This window comes from Neolamprologus brichardi, chromosome 11 (genome assembly GCF_056152115.1).
Source record: "Neolamprologus brichardi isolate AB-2024 chromosome 11, ASM5615211v1, whole genome shotgun sequence".
Lineage (NCBI taxonomy): Eukaryota > Metazoa > Chordata > Actinopteri > Cichliformes > Cichlidae > Neolamprologus > Neolamprologus brichardi.
Window position 1 is genome coordinate 2,687,677 of NC_142114.1, and position 25,756 is coordinate 2,713,432.

Here is a 25,756-nt window from a genome sequence, read left to right on the forward strand (position 1 = left end):
TTTCTACGTGCTTCCAAACTGCAGCATTTCATCTCGGAGAAAACTAGAAGTAAAGCAAGTGTGTAAGTTCAACTCTGAATGTTTGTATAGCTTTTCCACATTAAGCTTAACAACTGATTTATGGAGCCACAGCTGGACTGGCCATCGGAGTTTTATATTTAGGTGAAAAGGAATCGATTTGTCCCGGACTTCAGTGAGAGTGAAACAAAGACACAAAGCTGGAGTTATTCTGTGTCTTTGCTGCACAGCTGCCTCTTCTCCTGTCATTCTCTCCCCTATGGGCTCAAAATGTGGTCATAAATATTTTGTACTTGTAAATCGGTTTTGTACTTGTAAATCAGGATTTGTATGTGTAAAAAAAATTTGTGTGTGCGTAAAAAAGATTTGTATGTGTAAAAAAAAATTGTGTGTGCGTAAAAAAGATTTGTATGTGTAAAAAAGATTTGTGCGTGTGTAAAAAAGATTTGTGCGTGTGTAAAAACGATTTGTGTGTGGAAACCCTGCAAGTTACAAGTACGAATTTTGACCCTATTTTTCTTCCTTTCATCTGATTGGTCAATGTCATGTCAATCACAAATGTAACAATCCAATCAGAGAACAGATGGGTTTGGCTGTCGGAGGGGCGCTTTTTTGAACTGCAGGTCCTTGAAGGGTAATACAGGTTGAAGCTGGAGGATCTCTATATAAATATCCGATAGCAGCTAGGTCCCCTAACTTTCAGTTGCTGTTGAAAGGATAAAGTTGTGGTATATCAGTGGTTAGAAATACCATTATTACTTTAGGATTAGTTTAACACAAAGTCAGGGCTGACCCGGGACCATTGCTGTGAGTCACAGTGCGCAGCATAAAAGTCCTTTCACATCTGACGCAGGATGTGCTGCTAATGCTAACTGCTAACTAAAAGCAAAGGATCCAGAATTTGTTGCTGGCTGCTGAGCTCTGTGGGTTTTTGCAGCAGCTCTACCTGTACTAGATGCACCTGCTCCTTGTCTTTTCTATCTCTGACTTTATGTCCTCTACAAGAGTTTGTTTTTTTTGCTAGTTCTTCAAATGTTCAATAAAAACATCTATGCTAATTCATAACGAAGAAAGCTTTGTAATGAAGATTGTCATTTCCAAAACACTGCCCGCCCCCACCCCGCGGTCCGCAGCGCTGTTGAAAAGGCTGTAGAAGTCCCTATATTAAACACGTTGACCTGTGACACAAAAATCACCAAACTCGGACGACCACAGACTGTTTTCCTTCGTGGTGATGAAGGAAAACGCTGGGTTGGCATGTAAAAGGGCATTTATTCCCTTCAAAGACCTGCAGTTCAAAAAAAGCGCCCCTCCGACAGCCAAACCCATCTGCTCTCTGATTGGATTGTTACATTTGTGATTGACATGACATTGACCAATCAGATGAAAGGAAGAAAAATAGGGTCAAAATTCGTACTTGTAACTTGCAGCGTTTTTTTTGGCTAAGTCCACACACAAGTCTTTTTTACTCACGCACAAATCTTTTTTACACATACAAATCCTGATTTACAAGTACAAAACCGATTTACAAGTACAAAATATTTATGACCACATTTTGAGCCCATACTCCCCCTCCCTCTCCTATTGCTACTTCAATCATGAAACTGATCAATGATCAGCTGATCGGCTTTTCTCTCTTGTTTGTTTATCACCCACTTTGCGCCAGAAAGAGGAAACCGCCAGATGTCGCGTTAATCAACAGCCACACGTTTAAGCTTGATCAGCAGGTATAACAGAATAGCTTTAATGTTTTGTTTTTTAAAACTTGAGTATGAACTTGTACAAAATGTAGAAAAATATTTATAAAAACAGTTTTATTGATTATGAAATACACTATCGGATTCATATCGGTATTGGCAGATTTCCAAATTTATAATATCGGTATCGGACATAAAAAAGTGGCATCGTGCCATCTCTAGTAAAAACTGAACCAACTTCGTGGTACAGAAAATTCAGGTTTAACTGTGAAGTTACATGGATAAGTCAAAACTCTACTTAATGGTTCAGTTCGGTTCTGTTACCATGGTAACTGAATCAGACTTTAAGTTTACTCTCTTTATAAAACAGTAAACCCAATTTCCATCAGTTCAGGGTGAAGAAACTCGGAGCCTCTTAGCTTCCTGTAACAGGGTCCTGGGATTGTACCAGGCGTGATATTTTATTTTTTAATCATCGTTATTTTAAATGTCATCACACCCCTAATTCCAGGAAATAAAATATATTTCTCCAACACATCCTTGTTAAATACAGAATTGAGTTTAGAATTCCTTTAACATGTAAAGTCCAGGATAATCAGTCCATCATATAGACCAGTAAGAGGAGCTGAAGTACAGATGTGAAGAGCAGATGTTCAAGAGATTATGACGTCACTCTGTTTTGTGTGTTGGTTTTTTTTTGGGGGTTTTTTTTGGCCTATCCCATTTGGTTCTTTAGCCGTCAGAATTGTTGTCTGAAGGCCAACAAGAATACCCAATGGATTTACTTAACCAAGTGGATCATCGCGGCCTTGCCGTATTGGTCCATTTGATCGACCTTTGTTGTTATTATTATTATTATTTTATTTTATTTTCAGTTGTTACGGATGGGACAGACATGACTAGGGGATAGGAAAGGGAGAAAGAAAGATGAAGGAAAAGAAAAACAGAAGGGAGGAGAGAAAAAGAAGAGAAAACAAGCAAAAAAACAGAGCAACATACTAAACACAACACCATCGCGTTAATCTAGATAAGTGTAAACAGCAGCAAATACTAAATATTGAATGTTGTTATGCAGCACACAGGACCGACAGCGCACAATGTGCTTTGAGGTAGCAGCCAAGAAAGGTGTAGTTTATGTCTCTGAACACCCGTGTGCACCCCTGTGTGGATCAGCGTGCCTGCATTCAAAAGTTTCTCCATGTAATGGTCTGCTATAGGGTGTAGAGAGCCATAGCCCCGTCCCCCAGGGCATGAAGCAGGCATGGAGGAGATCTAGGGCCCAGACATCCAGAGACCCCAGAGTGCGAGAGCCCAAGGAGGACCACCGGAAGGGCATCCGTGCCACCCTCCTGGCAAGAGCTGAGGAGAGCCCCAGACGAGGGGTCACCCAGTAGCCACGGAGCAGGAGCCAGAGGGGGCTGCACTGGTGTGCCCGCCGGCTCTGCCGGCAGCCAGCTGTGCCAGAGTGAACCGAGCCGCAGGCCCAGAGGCCGGAGGCCCAAGGGCCCCCTACGGCGCCGGAAGAGGCCTGACCGAGCAACAGGTGCCAGGCCCCGCAAAGTAGCCACCGGGAGTGAGGTGGTACATACCTGAGCGCCCAGCCCCGGACACCAAGAACCACCAACGCACCGACCCCTGAGGGCATCAGTTACCGGCAGGGAGTGTGGTGAGGGGAGATAGGCATCCATACTTTGGAGGGTCTGGGAGTTCCCAGAGAGGTGGAGTCTAGGACCTGACATATAGACACAGACAAACAGGCACACACAGACACAAACATGCATTCCCACTCTCATGCACACATATACAAATACTCACCCAACGTAGGGATAGACATAAATGGACATGTACACACAATCACACTCCCCCAACATACTCTATACCTCGGGTCCAGGTACCCTCGCCCCCAGAGGGGGAAACAGCACCTAGACCCAGGAGATGTTACCCTTTCCCCCGGGGTGGAGGCAAGCAGACCGCCCCAGGCTCTGCAGCAGCAGGGAGGCCCCGCATCCCAGATCCCAATCAGACGGCCAACACCACCTTTTTCTCCGTCCCTTGCTCACAGACACATCACGGGTATGACAGTTCATTCTCCCTGCAGCACGGACTACACTGCCCATGAGGCTACATTCTTTAGGGCGATGCCTGTAACACTCTGCCTATTGCCTTCATATTAAATAGTTTTTTGAATTATAATTTTTCATTTTGCAGACTGCAAGTAGAGGTGACATGGGCCGCAAGATTGAGACACAGGCATTAGAGCCTCTTAATGCGTGTTTTGTTTGGGTTTCCCCCGGCGTGGAATTCCCAATAATAGAGAGGGGACAGCCTAATATATGAAACAGAAAAAGACTGCTGTGTAATCCATTTATTTCAACAAAGTAACGGTGTTCTGAATACCACATTTTAAACTGTTACTCATATTTTGTATTCCGTTATTCCCCAACACTGCAGACTGACTCAGTGTGGACTCTCAGAGACTCACTGTGAAGTTGTGGCCTCAGCTCTGAAGTCCAACCCCTCCCATCTGACAGAGCTGGACATGAGTGAGAACAAGCTGCAGGATTCAGCAGTGAAGCTTCTGTGTGCTGGACTGGAGAGTCCAAACTGTCGACTGGAGACTCTGAGGTGAGTTCACTGACTGCAGCTGTTGTTGTTTTTCTATATTTCAGATCTTTGATTGATGTTTGAAACTTTCTTTAGTACCTAATTGTTCAGGATGTGTCTGAAGACAAATGTGAAGAAGTTTGAGTGCTTTCAGAAATGTTGTGTCTTTCCAAATGACTGAGCAACAGTTTTTCCTTTTGGCTGTAAATAGAAGTGACAGACTTGACAAGGGTTCATTTAAAGGCTGACAGAAGTGGAGTGGTGACGGGGAGATGTTTGACAGGACAGCTTTTCAGCCTCCACATGTTCATGTTGTGCTCCATCAGTCAGTGAAGAGGAAGTCAGTACTGATGAGGCTGTAGAGAATAGAATTCAACTTTATTGTCATTGCACATGTCACAAGTACAAGGCAACAAGATGCAGTTTGCATCAATCCAGAAGTCCTTTAGCCATAATATAGATACAGTGGGGCAAAAAAGTATTTAGTCAGCCACCGATTGTGCAAGTTCCCCCACTTAAAATGATGACAGAGGTCAGTAATTTGCACCAGAGGTACACTTCAACTGTGAGAGACAGAATGTGAAAAAAAAATCCATGAATTCACATGGTAGGATTTGTAAAGAATTTATTCGTAAATCAGGGTGGAAAATAAGTATTTGGTCAATAACAAAAATACAACTCAATGCTTTGTAACATAACCTTTGTTGGCAATAACAGAGGTCAAACGTTTACTATAGGTCTTTACCAGGTTTGCACACACAGTAGCTGGTATTTTGGCCCATTCCTCCATGCAGATCTTCTCAAGAGCAGTGATGTTTTGGACTTTCAACTCCCGCCACAGATTTTCTATGGGGTTGAGGTCTGGAGACTGGCTAGGCCACTCCAGGACTTTCAAATGCTTCTTACGGAGCCACTCCTTTGTTGCCCGGGCGGTGTGTTTTGGATCATTGTCATGTTGGAAGACCCAGCCTCGTTTCATCTTCAAAGTTCTCACTGATGGAAGGAGGTTTTGGCTCAAAATCTCACGATACTTGGCCCCATTCATTCTGTCCTTAACACGGATCAGTCGTCCTGTCCCCTTGGCAGAAAAACAGCCCCATAGCATGATGTTTCCACCCCCATGCTTCACAGTAGGTATGGCGTTCTTGGGATGCAACTCAGTATTCTTCTTCCTCCAAACACGACGAGTTGAGTTTATACCAAAAAGTTCTACTTTGGTTTCATCTGACCACATGACATTCTCCCAATCCTCTGCTGTATCATCCATGTGCTCTCTGGCAAACTTCAGACGGGCCTGGACATGCACTGGCTTCAGCAGCGGAACACGTCTGGCACTGCGGGATTTAATTCCCTGCCGTTGTAGTGTGTTACTGATGGTGACCTTTGTTACTTTGGTCCCAGCTCTCTGCAGGTCATTCACCAGGTCCCCCCGTGTGGTTCTGGGATCTTTGCTCACCGTTCTCATGATCATTTTGACCCCACGGGATGAGATCTTGGGTGGAGCCCCAGATCGAGGGAGATTATCAGTGGTCTTGTATGTCTTCCATTTTCTGATGATTGCTCCCACAGTTGATTTTTTCACACCAAGCTGCTTGCCTATTGTAGATTCACTCTTCCCAGTCTGGTGCAGGTCTACAATTCTTTTCCTGGTGTCCTTCGAAAGCTCTTTGGTCTTGGCCATGGCGGAGTTTGGAGTCTGAGTGGTTGAGGCTGTGGACAGGTGTCTTTTATACAGATGATGAGGTCAAACAGGTGCCATTCATACAGGTAACGAGTGGGGGACAGAAAAGCTTCTTACAGAAGACGTTACAGGTCTGTGAGAGCCAGGGATTTTCCTTGTTTGAGGTGACCAAATACTTATTTTCCACCCTGATTTACGAATAAATTCTTTACTAATCCTACCATGTGAATTCATGGATTTTTTTTTCACACTCTGTCTCTCACAGTTGAAGTGTACCTCTGGTGCAAATTACTGACCTCTGTCATCATTTTAAGTGGGGGAACTTGCACAATCGGTGGCTGACTAAATACTTTTTTGCCCCACTGTATATTACAAAATATATATTAGCAATAATATAGATATATAAATATATTACAGAAATGGGTCTGTTATAGGTATGAGGGTACAAAATATGGGTCTATTATGGGTATGTTATAATGTACACAGTATGAAGGTATGTTATGAATATGCTATAAGTATGTACAGGCTATAAACAGGATATAAATATGAAAACTATACAGAAATATGAACTGTGCAAGTTATAAACAGTGTAGAATTAAAATTATTGTATTGTACACAATGATTGTTTATACAGAATTTACAGTAGTGCAGTTAAGATAAGTGAAGTATGTGGCTAATTTCTAAAGTGGTTATATAAAGTGCTGGTGGTTGTGAGTGGTTGTTCAGTCCATGTTATTATTATGTGTATGAGGGTACAGTTGTCCATTTGTTTATTTTTATCCATTGTGTGTGTGTAGGTGGTTGTGGGTGTCTGTATGTTCAGTCCATGTGTTTAACGTGGGTCAGATATCAGGAGGCAGAGTTCAGGAGTCTGACAGCTGTGGGGAAGAAGCTGTTCCGGTACCTGGTGGTCTTAATCCGGAGGCTCCTGTAGCACCTCCCAGAGGGCAGGAGGGTGAAGAGTCCATGTGCTGGGTGACTGGGGTCTTTGATAATTTCCCCAGCCCTTTTCAGACACCGCTTCCTGTAGATGTCATTTATGGCAGGAAGTGGTGCTCCAGTGATGCGCTGGGCAGTTTTCATGACCCTCTGCAACGCCTTCCTGTCCGAGGCAGAGCAGCTCCCATACCAGACTGTTATACAGTTGCTCAGGATGCTCTCGATGGTGCCGCGGTAGAAGTTCACCAGGATGTCTGAGGACATGTGGTTCTTCCTCAGTCCTCAGGAAGAAGAGGCGCTGGTGAGCCTTCTTGACCAGTTTGGAGCAGTTGTTCGTCCAGATGAGATCCTCAGAGATGTGGACACCCAGGATCTTGAAGCTGCCCACACGCTCCACAGCCGTCCCTTTAATGTAGATGGGTGGATGTGGGTCAGCATTCCTCCTGTAGTCCACGATGAGCTCCTTGGTCTTCCCGGTGTTGAGCAGCAGGTTGTTTGTGTCACACCATTCGGCCAGACGATCCACCTCCTCCCTATAGGCGACCTCATTGCTGTCTTTGATGAGGCCAATCACCGTGGTGTCATCTGCAAACTTAATGATGGTGTTGGAACCATCAGCAGGTCTGCAGTCGTGGGTGAAGAGGGAGTAGAGGAAGGGGCTCATCACACAGCCTTGTGGTACACCGGTGTTCATTGTGATTGTAGATGAGCAGTGGTTATCCAGACGGACATGTTGGGGGCGGTTGGTCAGGAAGTCCAGTAACCATTTGCACATGAGGGAACTGATGCCCAGGTCTGTCAGTTTCCTGATGAGTTGTGAGGGGAGGATTGTATTGAACGCTGAACTGAAGTCTATAAACAGCATTCTGGCGTAGGTGTTGTTATTGTCCAGGTGTGAGAGGACAGAGTGCAGTGCGATGGAGACTGCATCCTCTCTGCTCCTGTTCTGACGGTATGCGAATTGGTGGGGCTCCAGGGTGGGGGGGGAGACAGGATTTGAAGTGTTCTAGGACCAGCTGCTCTAAGCACTTTGTGATGATGGGGGTGAGGGCTACTGGGCGGTAGTCGTTGAGGCTTGATGGGTTGGAGTTTTTGGGTATCGGGACGATGGAGGTGGATTTGAAGCAGGCCGGTACCACAGCGTGGGCCAAGGACAGGTTGCGTATGTCTGTCAGCACTCCTGCAAGCTCCCCAGAACATGCTCTGAGAACACACCCGGGGATGCCATCAGGACCTGCAGCCTTGTGGACATCCTGCTCAACACCGCTCCTACATCGGTGGGGGAGAGAGTCTGTGGTTGGTGGTCCGGTGTCATGTCTGCTTTGGTTGTAGTTGTTGGGTTCCCTCGCTCAAAACAAGCATAAAAGTTGTTGAGCTCGTTGAGGAAGGAGACATTAGAGGATGCAGGGGAGGGTTTGGTGGTCCTGTAGTCTGTAATGGTCTGGAGTCCTTGCCACATACGTCAGGGGTTGGAGTTGGAGAAATGTTCTTCTACCTTCTTTTTGTAATGGTGTTTGGCTTTTTTGATGCTCCTCTTTAGCTTAGCCCAGGCAGTACTGTAGGCGTGTGCATCTCCTGACCTGAAGGCGGTGTTGCGGGCCTTCGGGAGGAGACGAACATCCCGGTTCATCCAAGGCTTCTGGTTGGGGTACATGGAGATCCGTTTCTGGGTGGTGATACTGTCTGTAGTTTTGGAGATGTAATCTGTTGGGTCTAAACTTAGACCCTGCTGTATCCAGGACTTATTCCCGTGAAAGAAAAACAAGGCAACAGCGATCGATCCATTTACTTGCAAGGGAGGTGTCGTGGGTATCTCAGCTCATCACAAAATGACCCCCGACGACAGCCTTCTCTCGCTGCCTTTTATTGACAACGTTCACACAATAAACAATAGTTTACAACACGTAACTTCCCCACGTAACCCCCCTTGGTTACAAAGAGAAGGCACTGTATGCGTGTGTGTGTGTGTGTGTGTGTGTGTGTGTTCTCCTGCTGATCAAAGGGTCATATAACATAAAAGCAGGAGGAACATCCTTGGTCATAAAGAGGGTAGTCTCCCCCACACCCAATTTATGGTTCACCCTAGATAACACAGTGAAGCCATACAAAGGGGAGGAAGTTTACCAACATCAAACAGACCTTCACAAGGATGGAATTCCCATCCTTGTGAAGGACAGAAAGAATTCCTTTCACAGAGTTAAAACAATGTACAAATGGTGAACATAAAAATGAGAAACATTTAACAATTCACTTTAACATAATGCAGTACAGATAAGGCGTACTGGTCCAAGTCTGTGTGGGTAAACGTATTCCAGTCTGTGTTTTTTAATCTGTCCTGGAGCACTGCGTCTGTCCCCTCTGGCCACACTTTAATTGTCCTCACAGCAGGTTTCACACGTTGGATGAGTGGTGAATAGAGACTGACAGACCACGTGACTTTCGCGCATTGCTTTGTGGGTACTCGTGGCAACAAAATCAAAACACTGCATCAAGCGCTCGTATTTCCAGCACCGGTAATCATTAATTCTCCGGTTTTAATCCCTACGTGCATTTTATTTGCCCCAAAAACAGTCATGTACAAAACGACAGAGAACACGGCAGGTTCGTACAAAGACAGACTTGACAAAAAGGCAAAAAAAAGTACGAGGAAAAAATCAAAGGAGTGAAAGGCTTAGACGTATACGAGCATACAGAGTGGAGTAAGGACGTTAGCGTGCTGCCCAACTTTCATCACACACATATTTATTATTATATGGTCCTAAGTGTGAGTACATACACTCACAAAATGTTTAGTAACTTCAGATCCCAGCAACAAGACCAGGTCCAGTTTACTGGTGATTTGGACTATTCCATTTCACAGCTGTTGTTAATTTTTTCCTTTATCTCCTGTACAGGCCAACGCGTCTATTTGTTGTTTCAGGTTGTAGTATTACACAACATTTTCAGATCTAATAGAAATAAAATAAGTGTTTCGTAATTCATTCAATTTATTGTCTTTATTTATAACTGGCATTATTGTTTCATTCTATTATAGAATCTTACAAGAAAGAGGAAAAATTGTATTCCATTATGCTTTATTAGCTGCTTCGGTGAAAAACAAATCAACAATGCAAAAAAAACAAAAAAAACATTGCAAAACAACATACTGGAAAACAGTTATTCATCACTTGATTGCTTCAATACAACACTTGCGCACACATATGTGGGACTTTTCGTGGCTGTTTTGATCTTGCTCTTTCTCTTAACCAATCAAATCTCGCTGTGGTAGCAGCTTTAAACTCGGTCTGACCCAGGTTGATAGAGAGTGCCCTGTCTGGATCGCATTCCAGCATTTTGTAGGCTGGTTTTCCTACAAAACACAACAAACATTAGCCCGCAAAGCCACAGTGAACAAAGCAGCATAGCACAACAAATTCAATTCAAATCAATATAAGACTTATTTGTAACCTACATCAACAATTATGTTATGATAAATTACGTAACAACTACAACAGGATGTGAATTAGGCAGAGCAGAGCAGCCTAACACAGGCCCAAACATGACAACAAAGCAGGATTCAGGCTCTGTGAGAGGATTTCAAACAGAAGCTGGAGAAGAGAAAGGACTCTGTTGGAATGACTACAGAAAGCAGGCAGCTGAGACCAGTCCAAGTGTTTCCATGGAGCCCAGTCTAACATTCATTTATACACTAACGTACAGAAGTGAATGAATCCATAGTTTCAAATGTAGAAATAGTTCTCAGTTCATTTACAGAGTTTAATACAGTTTATGAGGAAATGTTCAAAACAGCAGCTGAGAAGAAATCTGCTTCACAAAGTTGGATCCAATTCCAATAGTTTGTGATGCACTTGAATGCAGCATGAGCAGTTCACTGCCTAACTCTAATGAAAATGTTTATTGACGTGTGAATTCATTCTTCAACGCTCGATTCTGCCTGAACAACGTGAAAACTTTTCTTATTTTTGTGTAACACAATTCAATGCACTGAAGCATCGACTTGTTCCATTATCCAACAATGAAAACAGGAAACAGAGACAGCTGGCCTTCAAAGTAAAAGCTGCTCCTTTTGAAACGTGTTGGTGGTAAAATGTAAGAAGAGCTGAAGCACATGGTGCTGGTGAAACAGCAAGCAGGACTACTCGACTTAATTGAAGAAGTAAGACAACTGAAGATTGTGATTAAGGAAAAAGACAAGAAGATTGAAGAGCTGGAAAAAAGAGTTGAAGATTTGGAGCAGTATACAAGAATGGAAGATGTGATTATTTCTGGACTGAAGACAAATCACTACACCTATGCACGGAGTACAGCAGGTGACAAGGAGGGGGAAGATGCACCAAGAGCTGAAAAGGATTTGCTTGAGCAGCAAGTTATTCAGTTTTTCAAAGACAAAGACATTCTTTTGGATAGCAAAAACATAGCTGCATGTCATACTATTCCACAAAAACATACCAAGATGCCAACTATCATACTACAATTTGTGAACAGGAAATATAAAGTTGAACTGTTAAAGATGGGAAAGAAGTTAAAGGGAACCGGCGTATATGTGAATGAGCATCTCACCAAGAGAAATGCTGAAATTGCACGACAGGCAAGACTATTGAAGAAGGAAAGGCACATCCAAGATACCTGGACCAGGAACTGTAAGGTATTCATAAGACTTAATGGGACACCAGAACAAGCTAAAGTAATTGTTGTCAGAGACATTGCAGATCTTGAGAGATTTAAACAAAAGAAATAGAGTTCAGTGTAGAAAAGAATTGTGTTGCTGACTGTGATATGAACAATATCTGATAAGTGTGAGAAAAATAACTATGCATGTGAATGTGTGAACAAAAAAAAAGGCAAAAAATTGAATATTTTGGATCTCATGATTATAAATTTTATAAGTTGGACAATAGTATTGATCCAGATATCCACCTCTATCAGAATGTTGATATGACATGTGAATATTATAATGGGGAAGAGTTGGATCCCAAGATAAAAGGTTTTTCATGAATCCACTTTAACAGTCAGAGTCTTTACAGTAATTTTTCTAAAATCAAAGCGTATCTTGATCAATTCCAAAATAAGTTTGCAGTGGTAGCAATTTCAGAAACATGGTTGAATGACGACAAAGAATTGCAAGATGGAGAGGGCTATGAAATGTTTTGGCAAAATAGGAAGAATAGAAGAGGAGGAGGTGTTGCTATGTTTGTTTTTTCATATCTAAAATGTAAAATTGTTAACAATATGACTGCTGTGATTGATAACTTGATGGAATGTTTAACCATTGAAATTTAGGTTGAAAGATCAAAAAACATATTAGTTAGCTGCATTTATCGTACACCTGCATCCTGTATAGATCAGTTTACTAAAGAAATTTCTGTAATATTAGAAAAACACAAGGAGAAGGTGACTTTTTTTTGTGGTGATTTTAACATTGATCTATTGAAGGCAAACGACCATAATAAGACTTCAGAATTTATTCATACAATGTTTAGTTTTGGATTCCATCCGTTGATTCTAAAGCCGAGCAGAATAATGATGGATAGTGCCACTTTGATTGACAATATTTTAGTCAATAAGATAGACGGCAAGATACATAGTGGACTGTTAGTCACAGATGTAAGTGATCACTTGCCTGTCTTTTCAGTGTTTGAAATGAACAATCAATTTCATTTTCAAGAGGAAAAGCAAATTGATTACAGTGGTAGAATAAAAACACCAGAACAAATTGCGGCTTTTAAAACAGACTTAGAAAATTATGACTGGCAAAAAGTTTATGTGGAAGACACTAATGATGCATACAATGCGTTTTTGGATATATTTTTGTCAATCTATGACAGCCATTGTCCAATTAAAAAGTTTTCTGAAAATTATAAAAAGAAAAAAACCATGGTTTACACAAGGTCTGGAAAGAGCCTGTAAAAAGAAAAATAGGTTATACAGGTTTTTTTTGACACATAGAACAAAGGAAAATGAAGACAAATATAAGAAATATTGAAATAAATTAACATCTATTATGCGATATGAAAAGAAAATATATTATGAACAGCTGCTTCAAAAACATAAAAGTAATATTAAGGCTACCTGGAGTGTATTAAATAGGATAATAAAAAATCAACATAATATATGTTCTCCAACACGTATTGTAACAAGAGGTAATGTAGTGATTCAGAATACTGAGAGCATAGTTAATGAATTTAATGATTACTTTGTTAATGTAGGTCCCAACTTGGCAAAAGAGATTTCTGTACCAGGAGGAAATGATGAAGTAGATTCTACTTCTTGTAAATGTAGCTCAATGTTTCTTGGTGGAGTCTGTGAGAGTGACATTGTAGAAGTGGTGAGTAAATTCAAGAGTAAAAAATCCATGGATTGTGACGACCTTGACATGTTGCTAATTAAAGAAGTTCTTCATAGTGTCCTTCAACCGTTAACATATATTTGTAACAAATTATTTCAAACTGGAATTTTTCCAGATAAAATGAAAATTGCCAAAGTGATCCCACTATATAAAACTGGTGATAAACAGATTGTGTCAAACTATAGACCGGTATCTTTACTGCCTCAGTTTTCAAAGATTCTTGAAAAACTATTTGCAAACAAACTAGATTCTTTTATTGATAAATATGATTTATTGAATGATCATCAGTATGGGTTCAGAAGAAATCGCTCAACATCTAGCTGTGATGGAATTTATTGAAAATATTGCAACGGCTGTGGATGAAAAACAGTTTGGAATAGGTGTGTTTATTGATTTACGTAAAGCCTTTGATACGATAGATCATTCTTTACTTTTACAGAAGTGTGAAAGGTATGGTTTAAGAGGTGTTGTACAATTTTGGTTAAATTGTTACTTGAATAATAGGTTCCAATATGTGAGTATTAATAACATGAAATCTAAACTAAGAAAAGTAACTTGTGGAGTTCCGCAAGGATCTGTTTTGGGACCTAAGTTATTTTTACTTTATATAAATGATATTTGTACAGCCAGTGATACTTTAAAATATGTGATGTTTGCTGATGATACAAACTTATTTTGCTCTGGAAAAGACATAAAGAAATTACTGAAAACAGTGGAAACAGAACTCATGAAGTTAAATAGATGGTTTGTATTTAATAAACTATCATTGAATGAAAGTAAAAAAAAATGTATGTTATTTGGAGGTAGTAAAAGTAATATTAAAGTAAAATTGAATTTAAGTAATGTTGAAATTGAAAGAGTATATGAGACAAATTTTTTAGGAGTAATTATTGATGATAAACTTTGTGAAACGTGTGAAACGGAAATTAGCCAAGTCTATTTCTATTCTTTATAAAACAAGCGATTTTTTGAATAAGAACTGCCTTTATTTATTGTATACTTCCCTTTGTTTGCCTTATATGACCTACTGTGCAGAAATTTGGGGGAACACATACAAAACATATTTGGATTCAATATTTAAATTGCAAAAAAGAGCTATTAGAATAATAAATAAAGTTGGATATAGGGAGTCCACCAACCAGTTTTTTGTAGGATCATCTATGTTAAAATTCATGGACATTATATATTCTAAAACTTTAGAAATGATATATCGTGTGATGAAAAAGAATGTTCCAATTTGTATTTTAAGTATGTTTCAACTAAGAGTTGGAAAATATGATTTGAGGGGGTCTTATAAGTTTGAAATGCCTAAAGTGAGAACCAATGTTAAGTATAGATGTGTGTCAGTTTTGGGAGTGAAATTATGGAATGGACTTAATGATGAACTGAAGATGTGTTTTTCTTTGTCATTCATCAGGAAGATTTTAAAAATTAGTATTATACAAGGTTATAGAAATTTGGTTCGTTAAATTTTTTTTGTGTTGATTTAATTTCTTGATTTATCATTGATTTCTGTTCAAACTCTTATACAACTTATTTATCAATGCTATTTATTTTCTTGGTTAAGGATTTGATTATTTCTATGGGGGTAAGGGATAGGATAAGTATAAGTCATAAGGCTTCAGCCTATTCCTTTTTCGGTTACTGTTTGAGTACTTTTATGTAAAATTATAATCTGTTGTTGTTGTTGTTGTTGACTGAAATAAATTTCAAATCAATTTCAATAATGTACATATAGCACAGTTTCCTGTTCCTGATCAGAGTCGGGCCAATCTGCTCTGAGCACGCTCAGTCTGAGTTATGGAACCGCATACTACAAATCACCATGGCAACGAGTAATTATAGAGCAGAGGCTCCGTGTGAATCCAGAGGAGCAGGAATATGAATAATGACAGTAGATGTTTGTGTGAAAGTGCTGGAAGCAAATGAGTGTGTGATGTTCTTTCAGTGTTGCACTTTGTAGACGCTCCCTGAGCACTGGTCTCACAGCCAGCTGCACATAGAGACCAGTGTTGTTAGTCCAGGTCAGAAGATGACTTGTTGGAATGAAAATGAGCTTGTAGTTTGTCTGCTTTAATAATGTGACTGGAAAAAGGTGTTGGACTTCAAATATGTCTATTTCTTTCACACTTCACCTTTAAAGGTGAAGCCATGTGGTTCCTGGAAGGAAAAACATGACTTTTTCAAGTCTTTGTCCTGTTTTTATGAGAAATGTACGACTTTAATGTGAAACATTCAGAGTTTTTTCTCTTGTTGTGTTTGTTTAAAGTTGCTTCCTGTTGGCTTCAGCTGTTTGGAGTTTCCATTTTCTAAACTTCTACATTCTGAACCTTCTTCAGCTCTGAATAGATGATGAAACACTGAATGATTTCAAGCTCACACTTTGTCTAATAAACTTACATCTTTCATTCTTTATACAGATTGAAGGGCTGTGGTTTGTCAGAGATCAGCTATGATTATCTGGCAGCAGCACTGAAGTCCAACCCCTCCCATCTGAGAGAGCTGGACCTGAGTAACAACTACAACCTGCAGGGTTCAGGAGTGAAGCATCTGTGTGGTTTCCTGAAGAGTCCAGGATGTAAACTTGAAGCTCTGAGGTCAGTCAGCATGTTTTAGTTGTGCTGAGATGAATATGATGTGAAAGTTGTGCTGACACTAAACTGCAGACATCAGGCTGATATTATACTGATCCACACTGAGGATCTTCATGGTAAAGTCTGTTTTCTTCTTCTCTGGTTTAGTCCATTGACTGTAGCAGAACAATGTTCACATTTCAAACAGTGATACTCAACGTATGGCCCGCGGCCCACACGCGGCCTGCCCACCTTTCCTGATTCAGAGAGAGGGACCCTGATTAACTGTGTAGCTTCTTCCTCACAGTTCTAAGTATCAGACACAACAATGAATAATCCACAGCTGACTGTCTTTAGCAGGTCAAAGGTCACGGCACACAGCAGACAGTCCGAAATATTCTAACTCTGATCATTTATCAGTTGTGACACTGTGAGACTTGATCAGAGGTGTAATCATCACAGCAGAGGCCTTTGTGTCAAAGTCACTGAGGATCAAACAGAAACACATGAAGCAGATTTTCCTCTTCTGGCTTTTTATAGCAGATAACCTTCAAAATATTCTGCAGTTGATCAAAAACTGAAGCAAACCATGAATCAACATGTAAACATGACCTGATGCTGCTGAAGTGAAGCAAAGTTACAAAGGTTTGATTACAGACACAGCTGAGAGTTTGTAATCTGTCATCATTTTAAAAAGTTTCCATGGAACAGCAGAAATTAGGCTTTCCTGTCGGAGGTCGACAGCACTGAACAAAACAGCAGACTGGTGGCTAATAAACAGTGAATGATGCAGAAACAGATGTTTGAAGCTGTTCTGTGAGTACACTGAGAGAGAGAGAGAGCTGTGCAGGCAGGAACAGCCAAAGCCAAAGTCAGAGAGAATTCATGAGCATATTTATCAAACGTGAAGCAGAGTTTGGATCTTCTTTTGCTGCTGGTTCACTTAGTTTTGGTTGGAGACAGATGAAACCTGCAGCTTCAGGATCTGTGAGCTGTCCACTTTCAGCCCCGACGGCATGTCCGTGTACGTGCCGTCGAGTGAACGATCCACACTCTGTGTTTCCATCTTTGTGTGTTTAGCTGCTCTCATTTACTGTTTTAGCTGTTTGCTGCTTCTTGAAATAGTTTGGGAGCTTTAACCTGAGATTCTGGCAAAATACATTTATATTAAACATCGATTCAGGATTAAACGAATCAACATCGTTTTATTCAAATTAAAACCATTTAAATGGGAAAATCTATTTTTTGTACACCCGCCTCTACTGCTGGGTAACGTCAGCTGGTCCATGTGCAGCTGGCTGTGAGGCGCAGGGAGCGTCTACAAAGTGCAACACTGAAAGAACATCATCCATAAATATTGAGTAATAACTGGACTCTCATACAGCGAGACTCAAATGCCTTTAAACATCAGCTTATCCTGCTGATCCAAGTCCAACACTGAGTTTGTAAAAACATGTTTGTCAATCATTTTGTTTGGTTTCTGAGGAAAATGATTCAATAACTTGAAACTAATACACAACATTTCATCATATTTTCTCATAACCCTCTTTTGTCTGACCATTTGATCCCATTTGAATTTGCAATAAAGGATCCACAGAGTTTGGTGACAATAATGACAGTAGATATTTGTGTGAAAGTGCTGGAAGCAAATGAGTGTGTGATGTTCTTTCAGTGTTGCACTTTGTAGACGCTCCCTGAGCACTGGTCTCACAGCCAGCTGCACATAGAGACCAGTGTTGTTAGTCCAGGTCAGAAGATGACTTGTTGGAATGAAAATGAGCTTGTAGTTTGTCTGCTTTAATAATGTGACTGGAAAAAGGTGTTGGACTTCAAATATGTCTATTTCTTTCACACTTCACCTTTAAAAGTGAAGCCATGTGGTTCCTGGAAGGAAAAACATGACTTTTTCAAGTCTTTGTCCTGTTTTTATGAGAAATGTACGACTTTAATGTGAAACATTCAGAGTTTTTTCTCTTGTTGTGTTTGTTTGAAGCTGCTTCCTGTTGGCTTCAGCTGTTTGGAGTTTCCATTTTCTAAACTTCTACATTCTGAACCTTCTTCAGCTCTGAACAGATGATGAAACACTGAATGATTTCAAGCTCACACTTTGTCTAATAAACTTACATCTTTCATTCTTTATACAGATTGAAGGGCTTTGGTTTGTCAGAGATCAGCTATGATTATCTGACAGCAGCACTGAAGTCCAACCCCTCCCATCTGAGAGAGCTGGACCTGAGTAACAACAAGCTGCAGGGTTCAGGAGTGAAGCATCTGTATGGTTTCCTGAAGAGTCCAGGATGTAAACTTGAAACTCTGAGGTCAGTCAGCATGTTTTAGTTGTGCTGAGATGAATATGATGTGAAAGTTGTGCTGACACTAAACTGTAGACATCAGGCTGATATTGTACTGATCCACACTGAGGCTCTTCATGGTAAAGTCTGTTTTCTTCTTCTCTGGTTTAGTCCATTGACTGTAGCAGAACAATGTTCACATTTCAAACAGTGATACTCAACGTATGGCCCGCGGCCCACACGCGGCCTGCCCACCTTTCCTGATTCAGAGAGAGGGACCCTGATTAACTGTGTAGCTTCTTCCTCACAGTTCAAACACAATGACTATTCCACAGCTGACTGTCTTTAGCAGGTCAAAGGTCATGGCACACACCAATCTGTGAAACAGTTTGAAGCAGGAATTCTTGCACATTTACAAACTGACACTGCTGCATGGCATGCTGGGCAATGCTAGCTGCTCAGGTATGGGCGTGCTAATGGCTGTGAGTCTCTGTGGCTGCACAACACTTAAGAAGAGAAAAGAGAGGTGGAGGATGAAGAAAAGAGGCGGAGATGAAGCAGAAGTTTAGCTCTAGAGAGGAGCTGTGTCTTTGTGGGCGGGGCTCAGGCAGCTCCGCCCACACAGTGACAGTGAAGCAGGTGAAGAGTAATAAATGAAGACAGCAGACAGAATTTGATAAGCTGATGTACAAACATGTAGAATGATGGTGGCAGCTACAGAAACAGGTCCATACAGACTGAAGCGTGTCTCCTTTGCATTGTCCATATTTGATACTGAGAGTTTCCAGAAGAGCAAACATCAAACACGCCTCCAAACATGTGACGAGTCAGACTGACATCATTTCTACAGAGAACAGTGTGAGCTCATTAAACACTAACATAGATGAATACTCAGATTTAAACCTTTATTGTTTCACAAAGGGTTAAAAAGGGAACGTCCACAGTTTAGACTGCAGCAGATTTTATTAAAGCAGTTTGACAAGAGCAAAGCAAAAATATGAAAACTTCTATCGTTTCATATCACGCTCTTTGTTTCCTGGTTATGTGTTTGTGTGTTTTCCAGATAAACCTTTCAAAATAAATCTGAAGATCCTGTTGAGAGTTTTCAAAATAAACACAATACATTACTGCGGTCACTCGTTTATCGAGTTACGTTCTAAAAATAAGTCTCAGAATGAAGTAGCAGCTTTATGTTTTACAATTATTATAGAAGTTTTAAGGCAGTTAAACCCTCACTGCACACTTTATACACTTTTCTCAGACAGGCATGAACATTTTCACACTTTTCTCTCTTGTTTAAACAAAGTTCAACCCTTCATAGAAAAATAAGTTCATTATTAAAGAATGAAAGCAAAGTGTTTCTGAAATGTGTCAAATCAGCCTTTGCTGGCATTAAATAAGCTTGGTTCTGTGTGAGGAGCACTCGTCCATGGCCTGGGCTCCTCGCTGTCAGGTAAAGTTTCATAAAGCTTTTTAGTTTTTATGCAGATAATGTTGGTGTCCAGCACGATGTTCTTTTTCCTGCGGTCACTGATCCACAAAGCCAAAGCTGACTCCATCCTTACGATGTTCTTGTTGTGGACAGTTACAACCTTTTTGCCTCCTTGTTGAAACTATGATGGTCAGCATCTTCCTCTGCCTTTGGCTGCTACCACAGCTGCAAAACATCTCGTCATCATTGTTGTTTGTTGGGGACAAAGCGTACAAACATACAGTGCAGCACTGCAGAGTCACACTGCTGTAAATTTGAACACATTCTGTACTGTACAGGAGACACGGCACGAGATTGGCTGACAGTGGTCTACAGCCAATCAGGACGCAGAACACAACGCGTTGTAAAAAACAAAAGCATGCAAAATTGCACAAAAAAGATTGGCGAAACAGCGAGGACGCCAAAGGTGAACTGTGTTACAGCGAGGGACCAGCGTATATATGGTTGTTGGGACAATAAATGTCTTTGGGCTTGTTTCAGAAGATGAGCTGCAGCTTTCTGGACCAGCTGCAGTCTTGCCAGGCAGGTCCCACTAACTCCAACATATAAGGAGTTACAATAATCCAGCTGGGATGTCATGAAAACGTGGATCGCCCGTTCAAGGTTTTTAAAAGATATAAATGATCTCACCTTAGACAAAAGCCTCAGTTTGAAGAAAGACTGCTGTACAACTGAGCTCAGCTGTTTTTCAAAGGTCACATTGCCGTTAAATATAAGCCCCAAATGTAATAATGCGATTTAATAAAAGGCCTGAACCAGTCTAATAGAGCGCCCTTGATGCCGCCATGCTCCAATGGTGACATCAAGATGCTGTGGTCAACAGTGTCAAAGGCAGCGGTCAGATTCAAAAGTACAGCTGAGTCTCCTGATCAGTGGCTGATAAAAGATCATTAAGAACTTTTCAAAGTGCAGTTTCAGTGCTGTGAAGAGCTTTAAAACCAGACTGAAACCTTTACAACAAATTGCAGCTGAACAAATATAATCTTTTACAAAATCTTCGACAGGAAGGGAAGCTGTGAAATAGACCTGAAGTTTGAGCGGACAGAGGATCCAGATCAGGTTTTTTAAAACAGGCTGTACAACACCTGAACTAAGACTGCTGTTAAAAATTGCTAAGATGTCGGAACCAACAATCTGTCATGGCTGTGTGCAGGCAGGCAGGGAGGAAGGACCCAAAATGCAAGACTCGGAGGCAGACGTAAACTCAAAGCACAAAGCTGAACGCACAGACATAAGGCACAGACCTACAAAATAAAACAGGAAGTACACGACAGACAGAGAGATCTAGACCAGACACAGAACTAAACATATGCAGACTCATGAGCAGACAAAATAACACCATGGACAGACAGAAGGAACACAGAGAACAGGGAGCATGGAATAAACACTGGGAGACCAAATAACAAAACCTAAAAACAAGAACTCAGGAAGTACTGCCAGACTAGAAAGCTGAAATACTAGGACAGGAACCAAAACAGACAGTCATACTTCATAATAAAATCAAAAGAAAAGGTACAAAACCAAAAGCACTGGGTCACCGACCCAGGACCGTGACACAACCTTTAAAATCTTTTTTAAACGTGTTGGAACAACATCATTTGGACAAGATGATGTCTTTATACCATCACATCATTCCTCCACCTGATCAAACCACACAGTCTCAAACTGATCAAAAACAGCTGAGCAGGTGAATATTTTAGAAAGGTCATGTGAAGGCAGGCCGATCATAGATCAAAGCTGTTTTATCTTATTGATAAAAACTGCAGGAACCTTTCACAAGTTTCTGAGGAACTATTAATATGAGAAGCTGGAGAAATAATTGAACAAAGAAGCTGAGTAAGTAAGTAAACTATTTATTAAGCGCTTTTCACAGACAGACAATCACAAAGCGCTGTACACAAATATTAAAATAAACAATAAAATCAATAGACATTATACACAATGTAAAAGATCAAATGTAAATAATGTAAAAAATATAAAATATGTAGATCAACAAAAGGCCTGTTTGAACAGAAGAGTTTTTAACTGTTTTTTAAAAGAATCCACACAGTCAAGCAAACGTAATTGTAGTGGTAAACTGTTCCACAGCCTTGGTGCAACAGACTGAAAGGCTCTGTCCCCTTTTGTCTTCAGTCGTGTACGGGGAACAACTAAGAGACTCTGAGTCTGTGAACGGAGATGACGAGCAGCAGTGTATTTTATAAGAAGCTTGGATAAGTAATCGGGAGCCTGGCCATTTAGTGCTCTGTATGTTAAAACAAGAATTTTAAAGCGAATTCTAAACTCTATTGGGAGCCAATGTAAAGAATATAAGATGGGAGTAAAGTAACACGCTTGGTAGAGCGAGTTAGTAGTCTGGCTGCTGCGTTTTGTGTAGCTTGGAGGCGAGAAAGAGATGATTTATCCAAGCTGGTAAACAGGGAATTACAGTAATCTAAGCGTGATGACACAAATGCATGAATGAGTTTTTCCAGTTCAGCTGAAGAAACCATATGTTGCAGTTTAGATATGTTTCTTAAATGATAGAAACAGGAACGAGACAAAGATTTTACATGAGAGTCAAGGCCCAGAGAAGAGTCAAATATTACACCAAGATTTCAAATATTTGACTTGACAAATGGACAGAAAGAGGCAAGAACCTGACTGATTTTAGAATGTAGCTCAGGAGGAGCTATGATCATGGTCTCGGTCTTGTTAGTATTTAGAACAAGGTAGTTGCTTGAAAGCCAATCAGAAACCTGGGTTAAGCACTGGACTAGGGTGGACAGCCTATCCAGCTGATGAGGCTTGAAGGACATATGGAGCTGAATGTCATCAGCATAAAAATGATAAGACAGGTCGCTAAAAGATTGAATGATACCAGCTAAAGGAAGCATATAAAAAGAAAATAGTAATGGACCTAAAACTGAACCCTGTGGGACACCACAGGTCAGGGCAGCAGTGTTAGAGGAGAACCTATCAGTCCTAACAGAAAAGGTCCTGTCTGATAAGTAGGAAGAAAACCAGTCTAGGGCAGAGCCAGATACACCAGCCAAAACCTTGAGCCTGTTAAGTAGGATTTTGTGGTCGATGGTGTCAAAGGCTGCACTAAGATCAAGCAAAATGATCACAGAACAGTTGCCTGCGTCAGATGCCATTAATAGATCATTATAGACTCTTAAGAGAGCGGTCTCTGTAGAGTGCTGCTTTTGAAAGCCAGACTGAAAAGGGTCAAGAATGTGTAATTTACATAATAGAGACCTGAACTGATTTTCAACAATTTTTTCAGGTAATTTACTTACAAATGGCAATTTTGAAATAGGTCGGTAATTACTAGCAGAGCTAGGATCAAGATTCTGTTTTTTTAACAGAAGAGTTACCTCAGCATGTTTAAAATAAGATGGAACACAGCCTTGCCTCAGTGAACTGTTGATGATGGATAGTAATGTGGGACCAATGCTGGTGATAGACCCAGACAGGACAGAGGGAGGTAATATATCTACAGAGCATGATGAGGATTTCATTTTACCTAAAACTATAATTAAGTCATTTAGTGTGATTGGAGAAAAGGAGGTAAATGATCCAAGACAGCAAGGGGTATCTTCAGTAGTGGAGGCATTTGAGGAAATTTTGGATTTCAAGTCCATCACCTTATTTACAAAGTAATTAAGGAAAGTATTACAATCTTTATCAGAAAGCAACAGAGCATGCTGAGTTGGAAGAGAAACAATACTGTTGATGGTATCAAATAGAATTCTTGAATTATTTTTGTGACAATTTATAAGATTATTGAAGTCAGAGGATCTGGCCTCTTTGACTGATTCATTATATAGGTAAAGTAGTTCTTTAAAGTGCTCACGATGGACAGTCAGAACGGTGGACTTCCACAGACGCTCTGCTTTCCGATAGGAGCGTCGAAGACCACGAGTCTGATTATTTAACCATGGTGTCCGGGAACTAACAGAGCAATAACTGGTTTTGAGAGGAGCAACCTGATTTAGAATGGCAAGACAGTGTTCATTAAAAGAATTAGAAGCTCAACCTCGTTAGAGGAACTTTTAAAATTAAAAAGAGAGGAAAACTCAGAAATTATAGAGTCATCAATAAAGCGCCTGCGCCTAGTAGAACCTTGAGGATGGGACTCTGAATTAACAGATACAGTAAAAGAGACTGACTTATGGTCACTAAAAACAACTTCATTTAAATTCATGTGGTCAAGGGAAACACCATAGGTGAAGACCAAGTCCAGAGTGTGCCTAGCCGTATGAGTAGGCCCTGCTACATGCTGAACAAAGTTGAAAGAGTCCATAATGCTCAGGAACTCCTTAGTGGTACTGTTTGTTGAGTCATCCACATGAATGTTGAAATCTCCAACAATGATAACCTTGCCCATTTTAATAGTGGAAGTTAAAAAGTCTTGTAGGTCTGACAAAAAAGACGCAGCAGACCCAGGTGGACAATAAATTAAAATGCCGTATATGGGCTGTTCTCTTCCAATTTTTATCATAAGCATCTCAAAAGAGTTGTAGCAGCTTGAAGAAATCATCTGGCATAAAAAAGTCTTTTTAAAAATTACAGCTGTTCCACCTCCTCGTCCAGATATCCGAGGTGCACAGAGAAATGAGCAGTCAGCGGGACAAAGCTCTAAAAGATGTGAGACTTCATTCTCACGCTGCCACGTCTCAGAGATAAACATGAAGTCAAGCTTCTCAGAGCAGAACAAGTCATTTAAAATATAAGACTTATTGGCGATTGAGCGGGCATTAATTAACATCCATTTAAGGCTGCGACTCACCAGGAGTTTCCAACGACAGAGTCCGCGCTATGCGGTAAGCCGCGCAGCAAAACAGGGTTCCTGCCGCGATGAGGCTTGGCTTTCCATGCTTTCAGATGACAGCCTGGGTGGTAAACATAGTGGGTTGTGGGGATTAATCCAGTTCTGACAAGTTCCAGCCGAATCTCACCGGTAGCAACCCAGGAATAGAGCCCCCGAAGGTCCATCTCTTTCCGAAGACGACGGAGCAGGACGTGAAGGCCAGCTCGCTTCCCCCGCTTTCTCCGACGAGGCCTCTGAAGCAATAGTGAGCTGACCGGCAAGAGTGGAGGTAGACCTGGTGCTGCGTCGCGCTCTAACGGCGGTAGGAAAACAGCCTCGTTTCGTTGACTCTGAAAGCCATCCATTGCAGATTTGATCGCTAGCAACGCATGACGATCATAAATCCGAAGGAAGGTGACACCAGAAAAAATTGTAACAAAAACACATGCATAGCATATAAAATAAACAAACACACGAACGAAGGCAGCGGCACAGCCAAACACAGGCGCCATCTTGACCTTCGACCTTACCCAGTATTCAGTTACTCTAACCTTGATTGTTGGAGCATTTCTCAATAATATTAGAAACAGCTTTTGACTTCTCTGCGTTGACAGTGTCCTGATACCTGTACAGACGGTCTCTCAGCATCAGAAACACACCTGCATCTTTTTCCCACTTACGTTCAGCCTTCCTGCTCTCTCGTCTGGCTGAACGAGCGGCCTCGTTTATCCACGGGTCCGATTGTGGTTTCATAGTTTTAAAAGGAGCAACCTCATCAAGGACAGTTTGGCATTTATCATAAAAATTCGATGTCATCTGCTCGGTACCATCGCTGAGGGGAGATCTTAAACTTCTTAAAAGCCCTAGAAAATAGTTCTGTTGCAGATGGGTTAAATAGACGACAATGGGGTGTTGGAATAAGAGGAGTAAAATGGCAGTGAGATAAAAATATATCAAACACAACACTGAAAAAACAGCATCATATGTTTCCATGTTTAGGACCGGTAACCCTAAAGACAGCACAAGATCCAACGTATGAGCCTGTTTCTGGGTTGGGCCCAACACAAACTGAGCACGACTGAAGGAGTCAAACTTAAAAAATCTCTGGCCAGAGGATTGGAGGGGACAGCACGTGAATATTAAAATCTCTGACAATTAAAGTTTGATCACAGTTTGGCACGATAGCAGCTAAAAAGTCTTGAATAAAATCCTTGTGATGTTTTGGAGGTCTGTATACAGCTGCACCGAGTGTCGGCCGGGACGCCCCAAACAACAAACATCACAAGTTCAAAACTTGAATAAGAGTCAGTTAAGAGTTGT

The 25,756-nt window shown here is 41.0% G+C and overlaps 1 protein-coding gene across 2 annotated transcripts in view; it reads left to right on the plus strand.

The window, feature by feature from the left end:
* LOC148100432 (NACHT, LRR and PYD domains-containing protein 12-like) overlaps positions 1-25,756 on the plus strand; it is a 48,410-nt gene that overhangs the window by 9,348 nt on the left and 13,306 nt on the right. For both annotated transcript variants that reach the window (XM_087847960.1, XM_087847961.1), the window contains exons 8-10: positions 4,167-4,340; positions 15,706-15,882; positions 18,003-18,176. In XM_087847960.1, coding sequence (XP_087704086.1) covers positions 4,167-4,340; positions 15,706-15,882; positions 18,003-18,176 — 525 coding nt within the window. The remainder of the gene's footprint in view (positions 1-4,166; positions 4,341-15,705; positions 15,883-18,002; positions 18,177-25,756) is intronic.